Genomic DNA, 23,574 nt, shown 5'->3' with positions numbered 1-23,574 from the left:
AAAACGTGAGAACGTTCCCGGATTGTCTTTTCCTGGTGGACTTCCAGAAAGGGACAGTGACGCTCAATTCGCTGCAATCCATCCGCTCGATCTACTCCATCATCGTACGGTGGGAGTCATACCGTGGCGGCCATCGTGACGTAACGCAGTGCCAGCGATGCCTCAATTTTGGACACGGTACCCGCAACTGTAACATCAAGCCACGCTGCAGCAACTGCGCTCAAGAACACGCCACTTATGACTGCCCTGCGGATGGAGCCTTGGCGTTAAAATGTGCCAACTGTGGTTGTGCGCATCAAGGTTCCGACAGACAGTGCTCCAAACGCGAGGACTTCAAACGCATCCGAAAGCAGGTGGCAACCAACAATCAACCAGGACGCAGGAAGGACAAAACCCCGGTATTCGGGACGGAGGATTTGCAAAGGCAAGCGAATTCGCGGGAGCAACCAGCCCCCCTCAAGAAGCTTCCGTTGATTCTGCTGGACAAAGATCTCCACTCCCCTCTGGATTCTGGAGACAACCAACAGCGCAAAACAACAACCCCGAACTGTTCTCACCCGATGAACTGATGGAAATTTTCGTCAACATGACCGGTGCTCTTCGTAAGTGCCGCAATAAGCCCGAGCAAATCCAAGTCCTCGGTAAGTTCATCATCCAGTATGGCGTCTAAACCGCTAACTATCGTCACGTGGAATGCTTGTTCTGTAAGAGTAAAAAAGATTGAGCTTGCCGACTTCCTCCGCAAGCACAGCATCGACGTGGGCCTTCTAACTGAGACCCACCTAAAATCCGGCGACAACTTCTGGTTGCCTGACCATAATATTATCCGGTTTTATCGCACCAGCTTCAGGAGTGGGGGTATTGTGGTCATCGTCAAGAAAGGAATCAAGTTCTACACAACCTGACCGCCAGTATTAGCTCCCGATTCATCGTTGGGGACGACCTGAATGCCCGCCATGAAGCTTGGCGAAACTATCACCGGAACCGGAACGGATGCCTACTGTTCGACCACGCACAATATGGACTGTACACTGTGCAGTAGAGTGATGCAAAATTTGAAATTTTCGCTCCACAATACTTAAACGATTCCAAATCGGATCCTGACTAACCTCTCAAAATTTGAACCCATTTGGTGAGAAACTGAGATGGCACAAACCATTTGAAGTTTGGATGGGAATTACTATGGTAAAACCAAGATTTTTGTTCATGTGTATCTAATAATTCACCATATCGGTCTGCTTCAAAAGCTTTCAACTGTACTTGTAGGAAATTTTCTCAGCTACAACTTTGCTCAAGACCACTTTTTGATTAAATGAAAGGATCGAAAGTTATTAATGGTTCAATGCACTGATGTCTTATGATCATGCTCAATCAACTGCTCAGCAGGCAACATTGATGTTTCTGGGGCGTTGAATAGGACACACAAATCATGGCTACTATGTCACACTGCAAAATGCAGTGTTGCCTACAGAGCAGCTGCTTGATCATGTCATAAGTTTACCAATCTCTTAAATAATTAATAACTATTTCCTGTCTCGTTTTACATAGAAACAATCTTCAACAAAGTTGTAGCTGAGAAAATTTTCTATAAGAATAGCTATCGAGTTGTTTTGCAGCTCAATATGGAAAAAGACTAGAAGGCAATGAACAAAAAGTTGAGATTTCCCATAGTAATTTACATGTAAACTTCAAATGGTTTGTGCGAAGTCTGTTTCTAACCAAATGAGTTGTAAATTTTGAAGGCTAATCACGACCCGATTTGAAACCATGTAAGCACTGTGGAACGAAAAAGTCAAATTTTGCATCAGTCTACTGTGCAGTCTCCGGACGAACTAACTTTCATCCCTCCAGCGGGAAATCCCCCACTCTGGACTTTTTCCTGTCCAACATCAGACTATCCAAGCCGGAGGTGCACAACGATCTCAGTTACGATCACTAACCGGTGGTGGCTGAACTCGGCATCAACGTCACTCCTGGATTCAGTTTGGACGTGTGGTTGACAGAGTCATCGACGGAGATCCGCCGTTTGACACCGTAGATGTCCTCGACCGGGCGTTTGAAGAGCTCCAACAGGCTATATCCGTGGCATGTGTTCGACAAGTTTCTGTGAGGGGTAAGTTTGTTGCTATTGATTCCCACAACCAATTACCGATTCGCTTGAGAAATGTGCTTAGGCGCCAGTTTCAGAGGACTGGAGATCTGGACAAAAAAAAAAGTGAAATGGCTTCCAGAATGGACTCACCTAGAAATGAAAGTTTCGGGCGTGTTGTCCAGAATATGGAAGACCGCTCCAGACCATTCTGGAAGGTAGCCAAGGTCTTGAAAACTCATTCCAAACTCCCAAACTCGTTCCACGAAAATGATGACGATGGGCTCAATATCACCCTAAAGCAAATGCGATCGGCAAGCATGTCGCTTCATCGCATTTGCTTGGCTCGTCTCTCAAAAGTCCGCTCGAAGATCAGGTCGCGCAATGCGTTCAAAACCTAGATGCCTCCCCTTGAGTCGTGTGTCGTGGATAAGATTACAGTACAACAGATTTGCTCAGCGCAGAAATTCACCACGAACATGGCGGCATATTCAACTTAACCTTGAAGAGACTCAGCATGAAAGTGCAGTCTCTTTTAATCGCTATCTTCAACAGATGCTTGGAACTGCACTTACTGACTACTACATCTGGAAGGTAGCAAAAATTATATCAATCCACAAACCCGGTAAGGATCCAACATTGTCGTCAAGCTACAGAACAATTAGCCTCCTTTCAGCGTTGAGCAAATTGTTCGAGAAACTCATTCTCAATCGTTTGCTCAAGTTTGTCGAGGAAAACAACATTCTCCTTCCGGAACAGTTTGGGTTCAGGCAGTATGGGTGATAAATAACATACGAAGTAACAAGGCTGTATCCAAGTCCACAGCCATGGCATTGCTAGACGTTGAAAAGTCGTTTGACAATGTTTGGCATGACGGACTTGTGTACAAGCTTTGTAACTTCAACTTCCCATTACATCTGGTTAAACTCACCCGTAACTACCTCCAGCAAAGATCGTTTAAAGTATCGTTAAATGGTTTCAGACACGTTTTCCATCCCAGCAGGAGTCCCGCAAGGCAGTCTGCTGGGCCCTTTGCTTTACAGCATTTACACTTCCGACATTCCTCCCCTCGGTGACGGTTGCGTGTTTTTCCTGTTCGCAGATGATACGGCAATAGCCGGCAAAGGAAGGATGCCTCGCGAAATAACGAACAAACTTCAACGATGTCTTAACGCCTTTGCTGATTATGCCACCACGTGGAAAATCAAAATTAATGTGTGTAAAGGAAACCACTCATTGTTGCAGGCACAACCATTAGACAGTGAACTTTCCACCTCGTACGACTTGATCAAGTACAACACCTGATTGTATTAAATTTACCATTGTATGAAGGGCCAAAAACGCAGGGCGAACCTGTAAGCAGAGACACGTACGCTTAGTCCGCGGGATCAAAGAGAATCTCCTTCCAACAATAAAATCCTACAACCCGGTAATGTACAAGCCATCGCACTAGGGGATGTCCCAATGAGTAGGGAAGAAAAGCCCGCCTTCAATTCACGATCTGTTAACGACAGGAAGTTGGCAATTTCACTCTCCCCATCCAAATCGCTTCAATCGGGTGCCCTGGTTGGACCGTCCCATACCCAGCATATAATGTTTCATATAATAATGGAATGAATGTTAAGAGAACAATAAAGGAAAGATTTCACCTCCATATGTTGTAAAGGAATCCATGACTTCACGGCGATTTCGAAGAGATCCCATAGATTAGAGGACGATTTATATCCTTCCGTGGAAAATGCAAATTAATGCCTCCAAAACTCAAGCGATCATGTTCCTCCATCGGCAATCGCCCAAATTGAAACCGGCCCCATCTTGTACTGTAATCATGGATGGCACAAGGGTTGAGTGGTCTGCCGAAGTAACCTATCTCGGGATGTTGTTCGATGAAAAGCTCCTCTTCCGTTCGCATGTAGAGCAAACTGTAGTCAAGTGTTCTGCCTTGGTTAGGTGTCTTTATCCGCTGATTTGCCGCAGATCCCGCCTCTCAAGGGCTGTCTAACTCACAGGAACAAAATCCAGGTCGCTCAGATTAGAGTTCTGAGGATGGTACTTGATCGTCCTTTCGATACAAGATTATCTGATCTCCATCTAGAGGCGAACGTTCCTAAATTAGATTTCAAAATTGCTGACATTAAGACTAGGTTTGTGCAGAAATGCAATACATCAGAACATGCTTTGATAAGCAATTTGTATATAGTAGGTTAGGTGCTCGGTTAGGAGTATATACCCAACAAACAATCGCCTATTGAAAAAACGACTTCTTGGCGATTTATTCAACTGCATGCTTAATAATACTTGTACAATTGTTAATAATAACTTCTGTTCAGGCTTTGTTCACACAAATCTAAAGAATTTATTCAAACAAAATTAAGGTATGTAAAAGTATGTGTATGTCGAGAAGCTTTTATTCGACTTCCATGGGTTGTAACAGAGCTTATTCGATCAAATGTTTTATTATTCAGCGTTTATTGGACATCTTTGCTTCCTTAAACAGCGATGATGTATACGCTTGATTATCATGTGAAGTAACGTTTATTTATTTTTTTTTATTATTCTAATAGTCACTTTAACACCATTGGGTCATTCGTGACTTTGGCGTGAGAATTATGGATGTTAGCCACTACGCAGGGTCGCCCCCGAGAAGTAACGTTTAAATTAGACACTATTAAACATTTATTTTTAGACGATTATTCAACTGCAGGAAAATTAACCCGAAAAATAAAGAACGGTAGGGACAGACAGAGTTGTCTTTTCTTTAGAGATTGTTTTCATTATTTCCGACGAAGCACACACCACACGGATACTAGAAAATTTATTACATACATATACATGTCCGTTGCATGGGTTTAAAACAGGGGTTTGACATATAGCTGAATACACGTACTCAACATCAAAGCAACAACGCTGACAACGTTGCAGATGTTCGGTACGCAGCAAACTTAAGCGATATTTAGAACAGTGCTGCAAAATCTCGACAATCCAGTATTTTACGATCGCTTATGGCCGCCACAATCTGGCTGAGTTTCTGGTAGGGAACATAAGATTTGAAGTTTGGCTTGTGTCGTTTGACGTGTAAACGTTCAAATTTGAACGTTTACACGTCAAACGATACAACCCAAACGTCAAATCATATGTTCCCTTCCAAAAACTCAGTCAGATTGTGGCGGCCATAAGCGCTCGTAAAATGCTGGATAGAGATTTTCATGTCCGGTTGTATTGGTGCGATATGTGAGAACGTGTTAGTGAAAATCCGAGGAAAATACATAACAAATCGTTGTCAAACTCATTTCGGCAGATCTAATTTCATACATTTTTTAGGTTAACCAGAGGAAAATAATAAACAACTTTACACGCCGGTGCACCCGCTAGTGTGCGTGCGTTAAATGTCGCTAATCTCTATACACGGCGACATTCAAAATTCTGCTTTGGTCACTCATTTGAGCTAAAAGTCATCGTCAAGAAAGTCAATAGACGAGTGCACAGATGGATTTGAGAACACTCACTCGACAAAAGTGACACAACAGCGGGGCCCTGTTTAATAAAAATGAAGACATGAATAATACTCGTGTAACATTTGAAACGGGCCTATCACCTTTTGTACACAAAACTTGTTAGGCCCTTTTTCGCGCGAACCGAATACGCTCACGCAAACTAACAACATCATACACTCAAAAAATTCCACACGTTTGATCGAAGTGTTTAAACACTTGATTTTTTAAATGTACAATCACATTTACTTTAAGTGTATTTCACCTTGTGTTGCGACGAATGCGTCTATCGACGCGCCCCCCGAAAGCTTCAACCGTTTGGACACGATAGTGTGAGTAGGACGTATAAATGCGAATACGAATTATCAAAGTTGGTGATAAGCATTGATACGAATATTATTGTTTTGAAAGCAACGTGAATTGAAGAATTTTTACTTAAATTATAAATTACATAAGTATAAACCTAAATTTGAAATTAAATAACCAATTACGAGTCCAAATGTAAGTAAACTTTGTTATTCTACCATGCACCTTTTCTTACCAATAAATTTGCAGCTTTGAGCTGATCCTTACCGGCAAAAGGGTGAATTTGCTACAGAGATTTCCGAAAGGTTACCCCGACCGCAACACCTTGGTTCAAAGTGTTATACACGTTAATTTCTAGTGTTTCAAACTTTGAAATGTTGAAAATCTTTCATTATCTATTAATGTGTATTGTACATTGAATCACACTACTGTTCAAAAGAGATGGATTTAAAGTGTTTTGCATTTCAATGCGATGTGAATTGCTTGCTCAGAAAGGTAAACATCGAAAACAAGAGTTGTGACTTTATCCTATCAACCCGCCTCATATATATGAGAACAACCGTGGCACAGTGGGATCGAACGAAGACTCCGGCAGCAGCCCAAGTAACATTGAAAGTTTTATCGAGGTTTTAAAGCATGCTACAAGTCTAAATCACGGTCTTCAGAAACCTTATAAAACCAAAATTGTTACTTGGGAGCACATCCCAACAGTCCATGATCGAATCCCAAATCAGACCCATTAAAAAGATATGTGTAAGCTCTTTGCTTCTGGCAGTTTTGTTTATATATTTGTCGATTCATTTTTAGGGTCGGCAAAGTAGAAGTCGATAAAGTAGAATATTGTAGAATATTGAACTATGATGTGTAAAGCTATTGATATCACCACATATAATCCAAGTGTATCACAATTCAAATCCATAGTGTTCAGGCATGGTTCATAGCATAAGATTCACACATGAAATGGATGTGTTTCACAATAAGCGCAAAATTAAGTGTGAGACGCATGATGATGACGTGTAGAATTTTTTGAGTGTAGGGTAGAGGAAATTCTCCCCTTCCCGATAGTGCTCTTAGTTTGCGTGGGCGTACTTCGGTTCTCGTGAAAAGGACAGCAAATTATTTACAAAAGTTTATAGGCCATTTTCAAATGTTACGCGAGCATTATGCATGTCGACAGTGAGCATGCATAAGGGCGAATACGCGATGATCGATTCTCTTCATCGATTTTCTCTTTGCATTGCTACAGCTAAGCGAAACAATTTTCTAGAATTTGTTCAATGCAGAGTAGTAACAGGTTGTATTGGCTATTAAAAGCAACACCAAACGCACCGAGAAACGTTAAATCTAGCGAGTTATTAACAAAAGAGAAAATCGACGAAGAGAATCGATCATCGCGTATAGGCGCTTATGCATGCTCACTGTCGATGTGTTCATTTTTAGTAAACAGCTGAGTACTGCGGAGTAAATCGATTTCATTTTGCAAGCCAATGGAAAACCGCTTGAAAATTTGTTCAAGTTTAAATTTTTTTTGTTCTTTCTCAGTTGATTCCCACCAAAAGCTCTGAGCCCGGAGTTTGTTTACATACATGTTTCGCCAAAGTATGTTTTACTGCAATTGAAAACACAGCTGAGTCATAAAAACTATGCTGGTTTTTATACTTTCATCATTGAGCCTGTTGGTTTTTGTCTTTGAGCTTACAATTAATAATGTGTTATGAAAAAGTATGAATCATTTTTATGCGATTGCAACCCTAATAAACCAATACCATAAACGAACTGTATCCCAGATGGGTACACTATCCACACAAAAGGTTTGGATGATACCCCGAACACGTCGTTAAGCTCTTTTTTGTGGTTATTTTATTAGGGAATGCTTGACGAGAGGTAAGAAAGGTAACTGAGTTTATTGCTTCTGAATGTTTGGCTCCCATTTGATAGTTCTGACTGGCTCCCAAGTGACAAGCACATTGAGTGAGTCCGCAGTACCCAGGTAAACAGGCCCCCGCTGTTGTGTCAATTTTTTTTTCAGTAGATGAACAAAAGTTCACCCGTGCACTTGTCTATTGTCAGTGACAATGCTGTACGGGACAATGCTGTACCTGACAATGCTGTCGTCACTGACATGCAGATTTTTTTATTAGCTAAATTTCTAACGAAATTACATGACTTGAGCAAAACATTAACGTAGAGCCCTTTAAGTGAACAAGCATCTACGTCCTGAACTGCGTGGATAACAATTTTGTAACACAGAATGCACAAAACTAAACGTTTTGTTGACAAGTGGATCTTTGCTTTGATGAAAAAATGAATGATATTTTGACAATGGTTTTTTTTTTTGAAGATCACATATATCAGTGACTACGTGATAAACAATTTTGTCTATATCGCGCGAAAGTCTGTCAATGACAATGACAAATCGCAGCACTGGTTTCGAACCATGTACCTTCCGATTACCAGCCGCTTGCCTTGCCATCTCCTAGAATATATCATAAAAGCTGCTCAATATTCAACAAAAGCTTGCTTGAAACTGAATACCTATCAGCACTGCCGATCGTCCCAAGGTGCAGTGTGGGAATCATTAATTCATTCATCGTTGTTTTACATGAGACCAATTCTACCTCTTCACCTCTCCGATTTCCAAGGAAAGGATGCTGGGCTATTTATTAAACTAAATCAATGAATTCGTTGTCGTGAATGATGTGATCGATAATTACGATTTAGAACACAAATAAAAAAGGGTTGAGCTTGGGATTGAATTCGCGACCTTCTACTTGGAAAGCCGGTAAACCGGTAACCACTACTCTACTGATTCCGTCTTGTTGTTAGACTGAACCAGTGTTGTGGAATAATGAATCTAATACGTCGTTTATAAAGCATTTACAAAGCATGCAATTAAAACTATTTTGCGTGGTCATTCTACTGTGTTACCCTTCTTATAACGCATATACGTTGTAAAAGTACCCCGAATACAACGTATGGCTCGTCTAATTTTGCAAAGCATTTGCAATGTAAAATTACACGAACTATACGTTGTATTCGGGGTACTCGTATACAACGTATATTCGATATAAGTCAGGTAACACAGTAGGAACTTTAAATAATAATTAAAAATTTCAAATGGACTAAAGTTGAAAAGATGCATCTGTGCCACATAAAAAAAAAAATCATACATGTAAACCATACAAATTAATTTAAAGTTAAAAAAAGCTCTCCAGTAGGGTCTTTCTTTTCAGCTAAACACACCTTGCTTTGAAATGTATCTTACAATGGTACTTTATTAATAAAATTCTTATCAACGATTTGAATTCGAATAATGAGGCGTAACATAACTGATCTAACTAAAACAATATACTCTTTAGTTTAACTACATGAATGCTGTACAATGATTAAAGGCATTTGGTTCATCTTTTGTTTGGTGTACATTGTCACTTTTAAAAGTAAATTGACTAGAGAAAAATACTTTTTGAAGGCGAAGTCGATTGTATAACTTTGTTTTGTTGCTTTGATTTATGTATCCTTTAGAACTCTCAGTTTCTCTATTACTACCCTATCGACTAGTCAACTACCGAACGAGATTTAGTAGATACAAAGCTGATTGGAGTTTGTTCTATATTTATATAAAAAAAAAGAAAGACTTGATGTGTGATTACATCTTCTTCCGAACGTTCGATTCGCTGATGTACATTGTCCAGTAGGCGATTGTAAAGATGAGAAAGCTTAGCGGGAAGATTATCAGCGAGATTTGGTCCAACCGGCCACGTTGCGAGCCGGCATACATCAGCGCCACGTCGGCCACGTTGCGGAAGCTGTGAACACTAAGATCGTGTTATCATCGGTTGGATCTTGTGATCGTACACTAAACCTAAGCATCTTACCGCCTTCGGGTCATAACGGAAGTCACGTGTTGAGTGGTTTGGAAATTTCCCGACAGGTTCCCTATGGAACTGGCCTTGGATGCGTCTGCCTCCTGCGGTTGCACCTTGTTGGTTCCCGTCACCTTGAGCCCGGTGCTTTCCAGTCCATTTTCACGCTGCGGAGCGTGACTGGAGTTCATCTACCGTAAAAGGAAAAGGAAAATTAGATGCAACCATGTTGTAAAAGGAATCCCGTTGGGAGAGGCAATAAAATGACCCACCGGCGTCTCGACGGTGTTCTGCGATACGCTGAGCGTCGATTGGAGCTGCACCGGAGGCGCGACATGAACGTGGTGGACCTTGGCTGCTACCCGCCAGTGTTTATCGTACCGAATGCCGAAGAGCACTATAAAATACTCCATCAGCGCGAAAAACACAAACAGCGTGCACGATATCAGCCACACCTAGAAGAAAAAGATGGATGAATCACCCCACCCACCAAATGACATCGAACTACTGGAATGTGTGAATATGATTGATGCTACCTCCAGGCACTTGAGCTCCAGTGCATCCGGCGAGTTGTTCCGAACCGTGTCGAACATGGTGATGAGCGAGAGGAGAGTCGTCACCAGCAGGACCATCCGGCCTGGGACGATCTCCGGGACGACGACGAACGAACCCCAGGACATGGACACGAACAACGTCGAGGGCAGGTAGTTCTCCAACAGGTAGCTCTTGACTTCGCGCGAAAGGGTTATCTCCAACCGGGCGGAACTGTGGTTATCTGCGGGGAGGACACCGTATTTAAGTCAAACATTGATTGAATCAAGTGCGCTACAATGGGACACCTTCACCGTAATGGATCGTTTGGGGGTCCTGCTCGGTGTAGAACGAGACGACGTATTTTGGCAACCGGAAGAACCCGTCGGTGAAATCCTTGGGAAACGTGAGGCCATTGTCGTTTTTCCAACGGAAGCGCATTTCATTTTCGCTATATTTGTCTGAAATGGGGAAACAAATCGCATCTAGTTAAGGACTTTCTGTTCCATCCATGGAGACGCATGGTCACTGCTGCCAAACATGGCAGCCACCCTCCAATCAGATTCATAACCCCAAAATATGAGTTTATGCAAAAATGTAAAGATTGATGAAGGTTTGGGGGCACGCAAATGGTTGAAAGCTTGTATGGAGTTTACAATGGAAGATTTTTAAAATTGTTCTTATATCGCTCTAAGCTTGATTCTATGTGCTCAAATGCTGTCAAAATTGAATGTATTGTTGCTATGATAATGCTAAATAAATCTGCCTTTGTTAGGATTAGGTTGGTAGCAATTAATGGGAGAAAGAAATGCGATAAATTGCAATAATCAACTTCATTACAATATTGTTGATTATTGCCATAAATAATTTTGGTAGGATTTTAACCAAAATTATAGCGATTTTAGTGAAATTTAAAATTTTCCATAGTAATTCATCGAAATCTCCACAAAAGCTTCAAAACGCATGAGCCTTCAATTACCAAAATTTTTGCTTGGACTTAGTTAAAATGAGACTATACACTAGTGGAAATTAATATAAGGACACTTAAAAAGCGTGGCTCATCCCAATTTTAAAAATCAGAGAAATTCTAAATCATGTACGTTTGGAAGCTACATAATAAGTAATAATAATAATTATAAGTAATAACAGTTTTGTACTAAATAGATAAGCTTTTAATGATTCTTTAATTTATGGTGCTAATGTAGAAAATTAAAAATATCCATACACACCTAGAAATTTGTACAGAAATCTGTAAAATTTTACCGAAATCTCAAATTTTTCACAGATATCTGTAAATAATTACAGGAAAACTGTAAAAAAATTTACCGAACATTCAGCTGTTGAGATTTCGGTAAAATTTTACAGAAATCTGTAAAATTTTCTTTGTGTGTATATTTTAATATTCATTTCTTTACATTTTCTAATTTTTTGAAACCAATTGCATCAAACTTTGATTTCATTAGGTTTCGTAGGAGGAAAAACACGACCACGTGAATTAGGAATTAAGTGCTTACATTTTGAAGTCCAGAGAGCAGCAGCAAAATTTGGAACAAGATTCAGAAGTCCCAAATGATATCGAGCGCTTATCAATACCTGCAATATCCAAGATTTCAACACTCCCTATGTTTCTCAACTGCCGTCAATTGAAAATTTCTCCAAAAAAACGTGGTAAGGTTGATCTTTGTTGATCGAAAAGGCAAAGGAGGAGCTACACACATCTCATTACGCATTACCGTGACTATTGACAATTCGCCTCTTCGGTCACTCTGTAACTCTTCACTCCTATGGTTAAATCTAAAGAGCCTGAATTTATAAAGAGACGACATCTTACCCATTTGACAGGTCTTCTGTTCGATTGGAATGGCTTTTACTATGACTTTGACAGGCAATCGATTGTTACAATTTCGACATGTCGCCTCTTTATAAATTTAGGCTCTTTAGTTAAATCCTATAAGCAAAAACCAGTCTGTGCGTGAAACTTGGTCAACATTTCCTTACCCTTTCACTCCTTTGAAAATCCCATATGATACTGTCAATCTTTGCGTGAAGAAACGGTGGCTTGCTGGAGGAATGAAGAGAAAGACAAAGTCCGCTAGATTTCATGCACATATTGTCAGATGCTTATGGGATTTTACCAGGAGTAAAAAGTTGCAGGGTCAATGCTTACATTCGTAAGGGCCAATGCTGTAAACGTAAACAATTACTTTTTGCGTGAATTTCTCGAAAATGAAAACTCACTCAAGAAAACCAACACTATGATCGTGTAGAGAAAGAGTCCTATTCGATAAAATTAGTGGCTTACATGGATTGACTTTGACCTACGAGATATTTACAAAAGAAGCCATTATTTATGTTTTCGACATTGGTCCTTATGAACGCTCAGTGTCGATATCACGAAAATTTTATTTTGACAGATCGATGTTCAACTATGCCAGTTATACCACTGAGGCAAAACAAAAAAAGGGTTAGTTTTGAATCAGCTTTTTGCATGAAGTTCCACATATGTTATCTGCTATCATCCAAATAAACCCAACTTAATACCTTTACGGTTGTCAACATGTTTTGCATATCATGTTTTACCTACTTACTTCTTCAGGAGCGATTTATGCGGTTGTAATATAGTTTTATGGTAATCATCAAAAGGTTGTTAAAACTTTCAGACTAGTAGGAGGTTTTATGCTTTCATTTTTAACAACCACGTGTAGAGTGTCATAAAACTAACATAAAACCTATGCTCCTAAGGTAGTTCGCATATCAAGTTTAATGATTGCATTAAAACTGGGCCAATTGGCCATGACATGGCTATATAGCGGTTTACAGGAGGTTGTTAAAGCACTTTCTTTAATCTCTCACAGGTCCAAGTTGTGCGGGAATCTACGTATATCCGAAATACATCATCTTCAAATACATAAACAAAAAGCTATACGACTACAATTCGTGTACATGCAAAACAAACACAAAATTCAAACTTTTCTTATACTTAATAAAAGAGTTGTAACACTTTGCCATACGACTCCACTAACAAGCACTTGACATACTTTTCTAAGCAAAAACTCAACGACTCAAAATTGAGTAAGAGTTACTCATATTAGAGTTCAGGTTACTCAAATTCGCGAAAACGTAGGTCACTCATATAATGAGTAAATTTTCCGACGCATTTCCGAGGAAAACTTCTCGAATATGAGGAAAACTGATTGTGGTTTTAGTCTGTCTACTAATACACTTCTAACCTGCGTACAATTTTCTTAATTTTTCCCCATATTCGAGAAGTTTTCCCCGGGAAAGTGGTGAAAAATTTGCTCAAACTATGAGTGACCTATTTTTTGGCGATTTAGAATAATCTGAACTCAAATGTGGGTAGCATTTTTTGTCCATGTGCGTTTGGTTTGGAAAGTATTTTTTTTCTAAATCATTAAAAATAAACTCACGCCGACCCACGACGCCACGTCGCCACGCCGCCACGCCGCTGCCGCCGAAAGCAAACGGCGTGACGCCGCCATGCCGCCACCGGCAGAAAATAACATATCACGACGCCGCCGAAAATATGTTGATAGGTGCACAGGTCTAGTTTACACATCTGCTTAGGGGCTGTTCATAACTACGTAGACTCTTTAGGGGGGGGGGGGGGGGTGGTAAAGAAAAAAGATTGTCTACGCGGGTGAGGGGTTGGGGTTAAAACCCATAAAAATCGGTCTACGTAGTTTATGAACAGCCCCTTACCACTTTCATATTAGGAAATGCAACAAGCAATCAATGTAATAGATTTGTGGTTTGCGTGTAGTCACTGTAGTTATCGCATGATGAATTTTGATCCAAGTCTGGTACCTCTATATACGTATTTACTTTAACATTTGAAGTCCCTCCTTTTTTAAATATTCTCCGCAAAAGATAGTTTCTGACCCGCCCCATTCATAAAAAAAAATTCGGGAAATTCTGTGAGGGGTGAGCTATTTTGTGTGCAGAATGTGTAAAAAAGGAATAATCTAAATGCATATATAGAGGTACCAGACATGTTTTGCACTGCAGTGTCCTCTGTGAACAATTATAGGAAAACAGATTGTGTCTAGTTACCGATAGATGTCACCGCAAACAACAGCTGTGACATCTGATGGACAAAATGATCAATTGTTGCTTGTTAGGTGTGAAGGAGTGGACTAGCCACCACCTTCCTACTGCTGCTATTGCTGTTCAACACGCCGTCCGAAGCGAAAATGAGCTAATGCCATTTAGTTAGTTAGTTTAAATGATCTTTATTTCAGTTCAATTTGGATGATTACCATATTCATTTTTCTGAGTGATTTCTTCATCATCTTTAGGTATGGGCAAAATTCAAAATTTGTTTTACAGAATTAGTCCTAGACTTAGTACACGGTTGACCACCTTGGTGGGATTGGTAAGTTTTGTTTTTAGAATTTGAAGAGAAACTACTTAATACTACTATTGACAGCTTAAAACTAACCTACTCTACTATATACACTTAACCTACTATGTACAAATTGCTTATTAAAGCATGTTCAGAAAGATTGCATTTTTGAATAAATTTAGTTGTCATATCATCAATTTTGGAATCTACTTTGGGAATTTCTGCCTCTTGATGGAGGTCTGCTATTCTTGTGTCGAATGGACGATCTAGGATCATCCTCAACACTCTATTCTGTGCAACCTGGATTTTGTTCCTGTGGGTCTGAGCGCACGATTCCCACACCGGGGTGGCATAGAAGATCGCGGGGGCTATGATCTGTTTGTAAACAGCCAGTTTGTTTTGCCTTGAGAGGCGGGATCTGCGGCAAATGAGCGGATACAAACACCTAACCAAGGCGGAGCACTTAACTAGGGTTTTCTCTATGTGCGAGCGGAACAGGAGCTTCTCATCGAACAACATCCCGAGATAAGTAACATCAGTGGACCACTCGACCCTTGTATCATCCATTATTACGGTACAGGAGGGAGACGGTTTAAGTTTTGGTGATTGTCTGTGAAGGAACATGATCGCTTGGGTTTTCGAGGCGTTGATTTTGATTTTCCACGAGGTGGCATAATCAGTAAAGGTGTCAAGGCATCGTTGCAGCTTGTTCGTAATTTCACGAGGCATCCTACCCTTGACGGCTATCGCGGTGTCATCTGCGAACAGAAAGAACACGCAACCGTCTCCTAGAGGAGGGATGTCCGACGTGTAGATGCTGTAAAGCAGTGGTCCCAGCAGACTCCCTTGCGGAACACCTGCTGGGATCGTAAATTGTCCCGAAAGGGAACTATTCAACGACACCCTGAACGACCTTTGCTGGAGATAGTTACGGGTGATTTTCACAAGGTATGGTGGAAAGTTGGAGTTACAAAGCTTGTATATAAGTCCGTCGTGCCAGACATTGTCAAACGCCTTTTCGACGTCTAACAAGGCCATGGCTGTGGACTTGGATACAGCTTTGTTACTTCGGATGTTATTCATCACCCGCACTAGCTGATGATTGGTGGAATGCCCCTTGCGGAACCCGAACTGTTCCGGAAGAAGAATGTCATGTTCCTCCACAAACTTGTTTAGTCGGCTGAGGATCAATTTTTCGAACAGCTTGCTCAGCGCTGAGAGCAGGCTAATCGGTCTGTAGCTTGACGGTAGTGAAGGGTCTTTCCCAGGTTTGCGGATCGGGATGATTTTTGCCACCTTCCAGATGCTTGGAAAGTAGTGCAGCTCCAAGCATCTGTTGAGGATGGCAGCCAGCAGCGAGTGGACCCTCGGGCTGAGATTTTTCAACGCTAGGTTGAATATTCCGTCAAACCCGGGAGCCTTCATGTTTTTACTATATTTCAGCGCTGAGCAAATTTGTTCCTCTGTAATCCGTTCTTCTGGAGGGACGGCACAAGGGGAGGTATCTAACGTCTGGACGCACTGCACAACCTGGTTCTCGAGTGGACTTGGGATTGTAGAGCCAAGCAAATGCGATTGGGCAATGTGCTCCCCAATTGCATTGGCCTTCTCTTCGTTGGTGATAAGCCATTCGTCATTGACTCTAAGTGGTGGAATGGGCTTGGGGTGAGACTTCAGCACCTTGGCAACCTTCCAGAATGGTCTGGAACGGTCGTCCAGGTTCTGAACGAGCCGCCCGAAACTCTCGTTCCGGATTGAGACCATTCTGGAAGCGATCTGCCGATTCAGATCGACCATTTCGTATTTACGCTGCAGATCCCCAGTCCGCTGAAACTGGCGTCTACGAACATTTCTGAGCCGAATCAAGAGTTTGGTGTGGGAATCAATTGCTTGAAACTTACCCCTCACAGGAACTCGTCGAACGCACTCTTCGTCAGCCACGGATATGGCTTGATGGAGACCCTCCAGGGCCCGGTCGATGTCATCCACTGTGTCGAGCGGTGGGTTGTCGTCGATGTGGCGGTCGACCACGCGTCGAAACTGGACCCAGTTGACTCGATGGTAGTCCTTCCGCTGGCACGGTGCAGGGGCCACGTTGTAGCCCAGCTCGGTCAGCACCGGTTGGTGGTCCGAACTCAGGTCGTTGACGGCAACCGGCTTGGCTAATCTGGTGTTTGCCAAGAACAGGTCCAGCGTCGATGGGTTGCCCGTCGGTGATGTGAAGGTTGGTTCGTCCGGAAACCAGACGGAATAGAGACCATGCTGGGAATGGTCGAATAGCAGGCGGCCGTTCTGGTTCTGCTGGTAGTTCCGCCAGGCCTCGTGCCGGGCGTTCAGGTCCCCTCCGATTACAAAGCGGGCATTGGTGTGGGTTATGATGGCAAGGTCGTTCTTGAACTGCTGTGCTGTACCATTGCTAACGGTACATTGCCGGGGGCAGTAGACAACGATGAACCGGACGTTTCCGGTCGATGTTTCCACCTCAACGCCGACGGCCTCGATGATGGAAGTGCGGTAATGGGGTAGGGTGCAGTACTTGATGCCTTTCTTGATGATGACCGCGACACCGCCCCCCCTGGAGCTGGTGCGATCAAGCCGGACAATGCTGTGGTCGGGCAGCCAGAAGCTGTCACCGGTCTTGAGGTGGGTCTCGGTGAGAAGGCCCACGTCGATGTCGTGCTTGCGGAGGAAGTCTGCAAGCTCAATGTTTTTCGCCCCTACGGAGCGAGCGTTCCAGTTGGCGATCTTTATGGGTTCACGGTCCATAATTAGCGACGAAGGAGATGATAGCTTGGAGCTGTTGTGTTCTTGTTGCGCAGGTGCGCTTGATGATGATGGCCTGGGCCAACAGTGTGACGATCTCATCCGTTGACAGCGGAGAATCGTCTGTAGCTTCGCCGGTTGTACCGGCCAATCCCGGAGCAGGGGGATCCGTCGATGGCCCGGAGGCTTGACCGGGTACTGCAGCGGCAGCCAACTGTTGGTTGAGCGGGAGCGGCGGCAACACTGGAATTGGCCGTGATTGGACCGGTGATAACGGAGGAAAGTTCTGCGCGTTGTTTTCTGGAACCTTCTTGCGACCGGGCTGGTTGTTGGACGAGGCCTTCTTCCGGATCTCGGCGTATTCGGCCCGCTTCGGACAGGCCTTACTCGTGGCCTTGTGGGCGGCACCGCAGTTGGCGCATGTGGGAGTGGCTTCCTCGATGCTGTCGCAGTTGTCGATCTTGTGGTTTTTGCCGCATTTGATGCAGCGGCTGGCCATGCGGCAATTCCTGGTGCCGTGCCCGAACAATAGGCAGTTCGAGCACTGAGTGACGCCACGGTGGGTGGGCTTATACCGCTCCCACTTCACTACGATGTGGAACAGTGTGCGTGTCGTCTGGAGATCCTTCACGGTTGTGGAGTTCTTCTCCAGATGGACCAGGTAGAGCTGGTCACGATACTTGATGGCCTTGCTGCGGGTCATCTTGTGGACTTCGACCGGCTTGAGGCCGTTCGCCTTAATCTCGTCCATTAAGGTGGTGGTGTCCATGTCGTGGAGCCCGCGCAGCACCACTTTCAGCGGCTTGGTGGCCTCGATGTCGTGGGAGAAGTACTCCAGCTTCATTCTGTCCAAGAGGGCCTGAACTGCGTTAAAGTGTTTTTCGGCCGGGACCATCAGTTTGTAGCCTTCCGTGCACCGTTGAATGGTGCAGCGAAGGCCCTGCTTAATGTAGAAATCCAGCTGCTCCCATAGCCCGGGAGGGAAGCCCTTCACATAGAAGGGTGGCAACTTAACTTTTTTCGGCACCGTCTCAGGGTCCGACTGCGGCTGGGCTCCGTTCTGCAGGGCGGAGAACGGATTGTTGCTCAGCAGCTTTTTTGCTGCTGATGCGGTGGCACTGCTGTCTTCAGGTCTGGGTCGTTTAGTTCCGGGAGGCCCCGGCTGCGGGTCCGCAATGCCTGTCGGGATGGGCAATGGGGTTTTCTTCTGCTTCTTCTGGGCTGGCTCGGTGGTCGCGCCATCTCCTGGGAGAGTCTGTTTTTCCGGTAAACCGGCACTCGCGTTACCGCGCGATTTCTTACCCATGGCTGGGTCAGCGAGAGCGTCACTACACAACGCGGAGCTAATTCGACTTGCGAACGAACGAACGAAACTAGAGAGAATTCAAATCGACTGAACTGCTCAACAGTCTGGCAGCGAATGATTTTGAGCTAATGCCATATACAGCAGCGCTCTTTTATATCTTTTCAGGTTAAAGCAGAATGATGCGCAACCAAGTGGTATAAAAGCTACAAAGACTCCTCCCATTATGAGTAGTTTGCTATCAAGTAGCGACACTGGCTCTTTTCTTTTTGCGTACACGGCGAATGAGAACGACCCAAATTTGAGTTTAGTTCACTCATAATCGCCAAAAGTGCAGGAACTCAGCGTGGAAAACCTAAAAAATCTGCCAGAAAATGAGGAAATTGATGAAAATTTTATTCAGTCACGGAGTAGTACCAATAGACTACACCATAGAGTGAATCCAATCTTTACTTTTCTCAAATTCGGGAATTTTTTCCTGGAAAATCCTGGAAAATCCTGGAAAATCCTGGAAAAACCTGGGAAAACATGAGGCAAATTTACTCATCGCTGAGTTCCTGCACTTTATTTCTTATTTCTGAGATAACTAAACTCAAATTTGGGTCGATCTCATTCGCCGTGATATCACCTTGAAAGATATCGGCGCCGGTGGTTAGCGTGATTAACTCTCACCCCAGCAGGCCTGGGTCCAATCTTCTTCCATCGAAAATATCCGGCCGTGGCGATTCAAAGATGATCAAGGTTGATCAAAATAATTTGTACCCCTGCTTCCAGTTTGATTACATGAGCGTTTTGTGTGGTCGTTGGTTCTGAGTATGGACAAACAGGCAGATGAATTCTATTCCTACTCTTTATTGTAATAAGCTTGGTGGCCCTGAAAAGAGCCATTTTGTTGCCAAAGTTGGTGATGATTTAACCTCCGAAACCAAACAGAGTGCGTCTCTGTCACTTCAAAACGTAGATGACATCCATGGCCACTTACGCTTGGCGTGTTTAGTGTAGGTGACAGCATCACGGATCTCATTTTTCAGGAACACCTTCAGCACACCTCGTAAATCAGACCGGAGATACGTCAGACACCGCCACGGCGATCCAGACGACGGATGGTGGTTATCTCGAAGAATTTGCGTTTGATTCTGAATGTGGCGATGAGTGTGCAAAATATTACGCAATTCCATCCTCCCTATTCGCACGCACCCGAGGATCGGAGGCGAATGCCACTTCGACTTGTTTCGTCTACTTACTACTCTCTGACGACTGTGCTGGGGAAGCAGCATATGCATGTAGGCAATTGGTGGATTTGTTAGTTAATTCGACGCTTTTGGACAATGCTGGACATTTACCAGTTTTTCAATAGTTTCTTGTTGAAAATCAACATTCGGAAGCATTGTTATCAATCACAGCAAGCAGTATCTGAGTGCTGATCAACACGGGTTTACTGGCGGTCGCTCTACAACCACCAATCTGCTATGCCTCACATCCTACATTACCGATAGTATGACTGAACGGGTACAGACGGACGTTATATATACCGATCTATCCGCGGCATTCGATAAGTTGAATCATGACATTGCGATTGCTAAACTCGACAGGCTTGGGGTGAGCGGTAATCTCTTGAGTTGGTTCCGTTCGTATCTTACTGGTCGCCAACTTATGGTTGCTATAGGAGATTGCAAATCAGCTAGCTTCTTTGCCACATCAGGTATACCGCAGGGAAGCCATCTGGGACCGTTGATTTTTCTACTCTACTTCAACGACGTGAACCTGGTTATCGAAGCACCTCGATTAGCATATGCAGACGACCTCAAAATATTTTTACGAATTTGCTCGATCGCTGACTGCCACAATCTTCAACATCAGCTTAATGTCTTCGCCAGTTGGTGTACTTTAAATCGAATGGTAGTGAACCCAGCAAAGTGCTCTGCCATAACGTTCTCACGAAAAAAGCAACCGACTGTATTCAGCTATGACCTGCTTGGAACGACACTCGAACACGTGAATCAGGTGAAAGACCTGGGTGTGGTTTTGGATTCACAGCTAACATTCAGGCAACACAGTTCTTATGTCGTCGATAAGTCGTCTAGGACTTTAGGATTCATCTTCAGGATACCTAAGAATTTCACCGATGTCTACTGCTTAAAATCTCTTTACTGCTCCCTCGTACGATCGACGCTTGAGTATTGTTCTGCGGTTTGGAATCCGAATTACAACAATGGTGCCGAGAGAATCGAATCTGTTCAACGTCGCTTTCTTCGTTTTGCGCTTCGTAGACTGCCCTGGAGAGATCCGCTTCGGCTGCCCAGCTACGAGAGTCGCTGCCAACTGATAAACCTTGAACCTCTCCGGATTAGAAGGGACACCAACAGAGCTTTGATTATCGCCGACACTCTACAGGGACGAATAGATTGTGAGGCTATCCTGAGGCAAATTGACCTAAACGTGCAACCCCGACCACTCCGTAACAACCTCATGCTGAGACTGCCACTGCGTCGCACGAACTACGGGGCATATGGTGCGATTTGCGGACTACAGCGTGTGTTCAACAGAGTCGCATCTGTATTCGACTTTCACCTCACACGTGATGCGCTTCGTCGGAGATTCTCATCTGTTTTCGCCGGCCGCAATCTATTATGATTAGTATTATTAACATCATTTGGGCTACAGCCAGCCTGTTGATGTATGAGAACAATAAACAATAAACAAAAATCAATGCGTAGCCATATTTCTGATCGATTGGTGATAAAATTATTGAAATTGGACCAGTGGCAGCTGAGTTATTAACGTTCAAAATCTTTCTTAATTTGTTACATGTTCCATTTTCAATTTTCACAAAGTGTACCCCCATATAGAAATCAAAGACGTAGTCCTACGTCAAAAAAAAAACCCGGAAAAGGCGGAATCATGTCAGAACCGACCAAGGACGAACTACGGAAGGAAATTGCCGGTGAAGTGCGGAATGAAATACGAAGCGTTAGAGAAAAAGTACATGGGATTCCAAAAGAAGCAATCAATGGCGGCAGACCAGCGGAACATGGTGAGACCGAGCCTATTATTATTTATAAATTAAACATCGAAGTTAAACTAAATAGGGGAAATGTATGTAATGTCGGCCTAAGTGTCCCTAATTTGGGCCCATACATAAATTCAGAAATCGACTAAATTTTCAATAGCAACCAAAAATTAGTTAGTACCGTCCCAATGACGCGTTCATCTAGATACAATTGATAAATAGCAGATTTTTAGCGATGGGCCTAATCTTAGATCCATAGGCTAACATTAGAGCTATTTCCCCTTCGCGCTATGTTTGAAAAGAATATTTTCGAACCTGGAAGTGTGTATGTAATACTAATATCCAATTGATAAAGGTATTACATACATGCGGTGCTTATTGTAAGTGAAAGTAGCCTCGGAATGGGCGGGACTCTTCAGACATTCTGAAATGGGTTGCTGGATCTGCAATAGAGCTATCACCTTCTAGCTCCCGGACTAAAGCTGTCTACAATGATCATAAATGCAGCATTGTAGAGAGAAAGTTCTTTCATCATAACACAGCCGGCCAGTGGGGGTTAAAAGAAATACACACACACACTCCCATTTAGTTCAATTCGATAAGCATCCCATTTCTCCCCTTATTCCCCTTCTACATGCCTCCATAAATCATTCATAAGGTTCCCCCTGCTACTTACAGCTGCTAAAATCTACTGGGCATCTTTGTACGTCTAACGGGTACAGTACGAAATCCATATCGCACTTGAAGATTATTGTTGCTCTGCGGAATTCGAACCTTGCTTGTAAATTATCAATCAACTGCCGGGATCATTCGCAGAGAGACTCACCCCTTGGTCAGCACCAGGGTGCTATTTTTGTACAACCGCAACTTGCTGATCTCCTCGAACAGGGTCATCACCTTCATCTCGCGCAGCTGCCGGATGTAGAGGTCCGGAACCCACACCGTTTTCTGCTCGGTCGGTGTCAGCTCCACGTACTCCTTCGTCATGTTGTCCAGCTCGTTGTCCGGAATCGCCAGCCGGGGATCCTCCCAGGTGACTTGCAGGAATGCATCGATTGAAATTTCCTGAAAGTAGTGTGGCGCGGTGAATAGCGATATTGCTCTTGTCGTGCGGTGTGTAACGTTAATACCTCCTTGTTTTCGTCCACACCCGATATCCGGTTGATGTAGAGGGAGATTGCCACCTCCGTGTGTGAACCTGTGTAGAGAGGTGAAAAAAAAAAAGAAAATTCAATCGCTTATCGGTTACCAGGCACCTCCATTCGAGGGCGAGTGCATTGCGTGGCCGTCTGCTAGCCTGGCATTCTGGCATTCGTGGAATGGTTGGGTATGTGCGATAACGACCTTCTATGAGCCACCCTTCACTCATGTTCGCGAGTGCGAGTAAGAGGCGTGTTTGCGAGTTCTAAATTTAATTGCATTTGTGCATTATCCACTGCATTGCCATTTGAAATGGAGTTGTCAATAATGAGATATAGAAGATGAGGGTCCTCTATTGCTATTATTGACGCATTCAAGTTCAACCTTTGCACCTCCGATGGCCATCATAGACACCTATTTGGATGCTAGTATTAGCAATTAGCCGCTCGGATAGAATTTCCGAGTAAATCCAGCGTCAATGTCAAGGAGACGCTAGACGAAAAATAGTACCGACCAGTCTTATAATTAGGTAGATAGGAAGTGGGGGAGTAGTGCCGGCCTTCGGGGGTGCGACGCAAATCAAGGCTTTGGGAAGGTGTGCTATTTTCTGGGTTGGGTTTCAACAGCGAGACTAATTTGGAGAATTTATTTTCATCGCCATCGGTGGTGGTCGTGCTTTGATGCAGGGCTGACGGCCGACCGGAGAAGGCAGGTT

General features: G+C 43.4%; 1 protein-coding gene across 1 annotated transcript; it reads right to left on the bottom strand.

Moving 5' to 3' along the window:
* Positions 1-9,473: 9,473 nt before the first annotated feature.
* LOC135713731 (glycine receptor subunit alpha-2-like) lies at positions 9,474-22,914 on the bottom strand. Its single transcript, XM_065236954.1, has 8 exons — positions 22,850-22,914; positions 22,546-22,784; positions 22,396-22,478; positions 10,589-10,741; positions 10,286-10,524; positions 10,022-10,204; positions 9,762-9,940; positions 9,474-9,692 (listed from the first exon to the last, which is right to left on the bottom strand). Exons 2-8 carry the CDS (start codon positions 22,704-22,706, stop codon positions 9,533-9,535), a joined length of 1,158 nt encoding a protein of 385 aa, XP_065093026.1. The 5' UTR covers positions 22,707-22,784; positions 22,850-22,914; the 3' UTR covers positions 9,474-9,532.
* Positions 22,915-23,574: the final 660 nt, after the last annotated feature.

Source organism: Ochlerotatus camptorhynchus, unplaced genomic scaffold (genome assembly GCF_037179485.1).
Source record: "Ochlerotatus camptorhynchus isolate MF236.1 unplaced genomic scaffold, CSIRO-AGI_Acam_v1.1 ptg000577l, whole genome shotgun sequence".
NCBI classification, from domain to species: domain Eukaryota; kingdom Metazoa; phylum Arthropoda; class Insecta; order Diptera; family Culicidae; genus Ochlerotatus; species Ochlerotatus camptorhynchus.
The sequence above is the reverse complement of the archived record's forward strand: the minus strand, read 5'-3'. Positions and strand labels throughout refer to the sequence as shown.